The 3,708-nt window shown below is 39.6% G+C and overlaps 2 protein-coding genes across 2 annotated transcripts in view; one reads left to right on the top strand and one right to left on the bottom strand.

The window, feature by feature from the left end:
* pik3c2g (phosphatidylinositol-4-phosphate 3-kinase catalytic subunit type 2 gamma) overlaps window positions 1–3,626 on the bottom strand; it is a 48,173-nt gene extending 44,547 nt beyond the window's left edge. The window contains exons 1-5 of the mRNA XM_015387358.1: window positions 3,169–3,626; window positions 2,055–2,217; window positions 1,202–1,667; window positions 1,015–1,094; window positions 720–877 (exon numbers count right to left, since the gene is read on the bottom strand). Of these exons, the coding sequence (XP_015242844.1) occupies window positions 720–877; window positions 1,015–1,094; window positions 1,202–1,570 (607 nt within the window). The 5' untranslated portion in view covers window positions 1,571–1,667; window positions 2,055–2,217; window positions 3,169–3,626. The remainder of the gene's footprint in view (window positions 1–719; window positions 878–1,014; window positions 1,095–1,201; window positions 1,668–2,054; window positions 2,218–3,168) is intronic.
* Window positions 2,453–3,708, top strand: part of LOC107092724 (uncharacterized protein C3orf18 homolog) — a 7,492-nt gene continuing 6,236 nt past the window's right edge. The window contains exons 1-3 of the mRNA XM_015387352.1: window positions 2,453–2,532; window positions 2,656–2,891; window positions 2,981–3,006. Coding sequence (XP_015242838.1) covers window positions 2,778–2,891; window positions 2,981–3,006 — 140 coding nt within the window. The 5' untranslated portion in view covers window positions 2,453–2,532; window positions 2,656–2,777. The remainder of the gene's footprint in view (window positions 2,533–2,655; window positions 2,892–2,980; window positions 3,007–3,708) is intronic.

The raw sequence follows: 3,708 nt of genomic DNA, 5'->3' as shown, positions 1-3,708 counted from the left end.
AAAAATGCCTATAGGTACAAATAAGAAACGGACAAACGGGTCCAACCCCCCTTGGAATGGGGGTCGTTTGGCTTCATTTTTTACTCTGCAAAGCTCTGATTAGCTGTTTTATAGCCATGCTAGAAAGCCAAAGTTCAAAGCTTGCTAAAGAATTTAGATGAGCTGTTTCAAAGACTTCTACTTTAACTGGAAAGACTAGATCAGACGTCATTTACTGTTACCTAGCCTGAGTTTATGATAAGTATTTTGTTACCTGTGACTGGGGTTGGGGAAGTCCTGATCCTTTTTTTCTTTGGCAAAGTGCACTAAAACTTTCCTGAAACTAAACAACTTTTTTTTAATCTCTGCTCAAAGGTTTGACTAATCCAAATTTTTCACACTTTGATCTAGTCAATGGAAACCCTCACATCAGATATAAACTACATTGTGGTTAATATCTGATTTCTTAGATAGCTGGTGTCGCCTTTACTGAATGGTGTCCAAGATGGTGGGGCGTTTGTTGCTTTTACTGATTTATTTCACTCAAACTGCTTAGTGTAATGCAAGTATATGAGTGAGATCATGCTTTTTAATATGTTTAATCATTCATTTCTAACTGGATTCAGAAATTCAGGCTAATTTAGACATTTACCTAAATATTTCAAAGGTAAAACTGATTTGATATTAAATGAATGTGTGTTTTATGGTTCCGTGAGAAAGTGAAGTTTATAATTTTTTACCTGGTGTGGGAATGGGGAACATGAGATTTCCCTCCTCAGTGGATATAGTGACTTCTATCCCCACCTGCTGCAGCAGAGCAGGGTGGATCCGTAACAGCTGGCCCCATACTACACCGGGGTTGTGAACCCTGTCTGTGTGCTTGTATCGGGACATCAGCCTGTTGAAGTAGTCAAAGAAAACACGCGTCACCGTTAAGAAACGTAACTATGGAAACTAAAAGCTACCTGAACCTGAAAAGTATCAGGAAACGAAAAAACGTTTCGCATGACAAACATTTTTAAAAGAGTGTCTTACTGTGATGTTGCTTTGCTGAATGAAGCCAAGTTCTTTGTGCTGCCTTCTGGAGAGTCTAGCAGTGTAATGGCCCATGGATCCTAAGTGTAAAAAAACCCAAATAATTCACTTCTTTTTCTTTTTCCTTCACTTTCCAAATTCAGTTTGGGACAAACACGTCTAAGATATATATATTAAACATACTCACATGAGGTTTTACTTCTGTTCTGGACCGAACCCACCTATGTCGAGCCTCGATATCACATGAAATCTGCTTTTGGCTACAGCCGAAAGGTGCCGGATTCCTGGGGGGCAGAGGAGGGGGTTGACCTCTGACCGGGGCAGGAGTACTCGGTAACCGTATTCTAGGAGGAACCGGTGGTGGATCGTTCCTAGGAGCCTCTCTTCCTCTATCTTCAGTCCGGTTTTCAAGTGTCGGAATGAGCCCAGATAGGGAGGTCTCATACAGATTATTTCCTGATATGGATTCATAATCATCATCTAAATCGTCCCTCAAAGGACTCGGGTCGTCGGTGACAGGATTCTGTCTCAAAAGAAACTCTCTTTGAGCAGCCATAGGATTTTTTTAAGGAGATATGGCACAACCTGGTTTTAATTGATGGTGTTTAAACTGCTGCGCTGGTCCTTACTTCATGGCAAGACAAAACGAAGAGCTAAAAGACAAAACAAACACGAGTGAATTACATTAGAGCTTGCACCTTAATCCAGGAAGGATGAGTGAGTCGTTTTATGAGCGCCTTTAAACCTGAAGGTCTATGTTGATCTAATCATTAACAAGTTTTCAAATGTCAACAGGAAATCCAGCAGAGCGCGCCAGTAGATCTATGGAAATACCCTCAAACTTGAAATAACCGCTTAGAATTAGTTATTTTAACTGTAAATAAAACTTCAATCAATCAGAATAAATAGAGATAACAGAGAAAAGATGTCTAAAAAAAATCCTAACATGGATCAGAGATGCATAAGTCATCTTTTGATGTTAGTCATAGTGAAGATCTAAACGTTTGTTGTTTAGTAATAGTTTAGCAGGAAAAACTTACGATCAGAGTTCTGATATCAGGACAGCCATTCTTGTTCACGTTGAATTCCCGTATGAAGCCATGCAGAGCAAGTCAGACCTGTACTGCTGCTCCCAGCTGAGCTTCCTCAGCCCTCCTACTGCAACAAACCCAGCAGGTGCGCGCAGCTCCACCACTCCCTCTGCTGGAGAAAGCTAAACATTACACCATGCACCTCAGAAGATGAAAGAGGTTTTAAAAAAAAACTAAAAACATTAATAAACAATACGGATGAAAACATGATTGCTCTGCATTAATTGTTTGCATTTAGTTCCTGAAAGCTGTTTATGACCAATAGATAAATTAATAATTGAGAAAGCCACTAATTCACTCCTCACTCAGGAATGTGGGAGAACAGGTTGAAGAATGGAGATCTGATTCTGTTGGACAGTAGAGACAGAAAGAGAGGAAAAGCAGGAAGACGGCTGACAGTGAAGCTCTCTGCAGATTATCACACACGGTGAGTTTCAAATGATATTTTATTTTTCTTCCAAAGTCACTCTTTCCTCTCCTTTGACCACAATATTGGTTTTTTGGTGAATGTTTAATGTATTAAAGTTTCATTTGTTTGCCCCATTTGTAGAAGCAGTTATGGATCCTGATGCTTAAATCTTTAGATGTTGGAAATGATGGCAGCTTCTATTTGAATGGGTGGAAGAGCTGCACAGAACAAAAACACCCAAACAACAAGAAAAGAAACAGAAAATGAATCAAACTACTACTTTTCCATCAACTCCAAATATAAAACCTGAATTCCCCGGATACTATGCCCTCATCCCACTGATAGTGCTCACATTGAGCGGATGTATAGTGGCATTGGTGAGAATCTGTCTACTTTATATTTAAATGCAATTAATATAGAAAAAAAAAAACATTTTATAATAATGCTGTATTTTTTTTTTTTTTAGGTGTTTTATATCAGAAAGAGAAGAAGGTAAGAACTTCGGATGCAAAACCAAATCCTTTCACACAGGAAATAAATAAAGTTTAAATCGAAACTAGCACCTGGGTCCTTTGATTCGCGTCTCTTTTAGCTCCGCCGTTAGGATTTGAAAAGGAATAAAATAGCTGTAAAAATGTAAATATATTAACTGACCTGTGCTGTACGGGGGAAATCAAGCTCTTCCTTTTTTGCTTCAAGCGAAGCAGAAAGCTGCTCTGATGAGATCATTCAGTTCCACTCAGTTCTGTCAAAAACTCACAGCAGAAGCTCCGGTGTGAAGTCACAATCAACTCATTTCCTGTCTTTGGTGACGTAAGGCCTGGACATCCGGATGTTTATAAAAACAGCGCTATCTTTAAACGCCGGCAAAAAGATAATTACGTTTCCGTCAACTAACCAACCCGATACAGGGGTTTACCGTGGTTCATGAACGCAGCATGTATGCGTCACCAACGCAACACATCCGCTGGTTTGTTCTCACCGCTCACGCGCACAAGTTCAAGGAGGTCTGAGACCAGGGCGGCTGGGAGTCATTTTGAGCTGGGGTTGCTGGGAATTCTTATTTTTATTTTTGACAAAAGACCTATGAGCCTCTTTCAGAAGAGGATGAAGGCCACTGAAAAAATAAAGTTAACTGATTTTTTAATATACGGTAATTTCAGTTTAATATGGGAAAAAAGTCAGAATTCTGAC

The sequence above is a fragment of the Cyprinodon variegatus genome, unplaced genomic scaffold (genome assembly GCF_000732505.1).
Source record: "Cyprinodon variegatus isolate N-32 unplaced genomic scaffold, C_variegatus-1.0 Scaffold392, whole genome shotgun sequence".
NCBI classification, from domain to species: Eukaryota; Metazoa; Chordata; class Actinopteri; order Cyprinodontiformes; family Cyprinodontidae; genus Cyprinodon; species Cyprinodon variegatus.
This window is presented reverse-complemented; position numbering and strand designations above follow the sequence as displayed.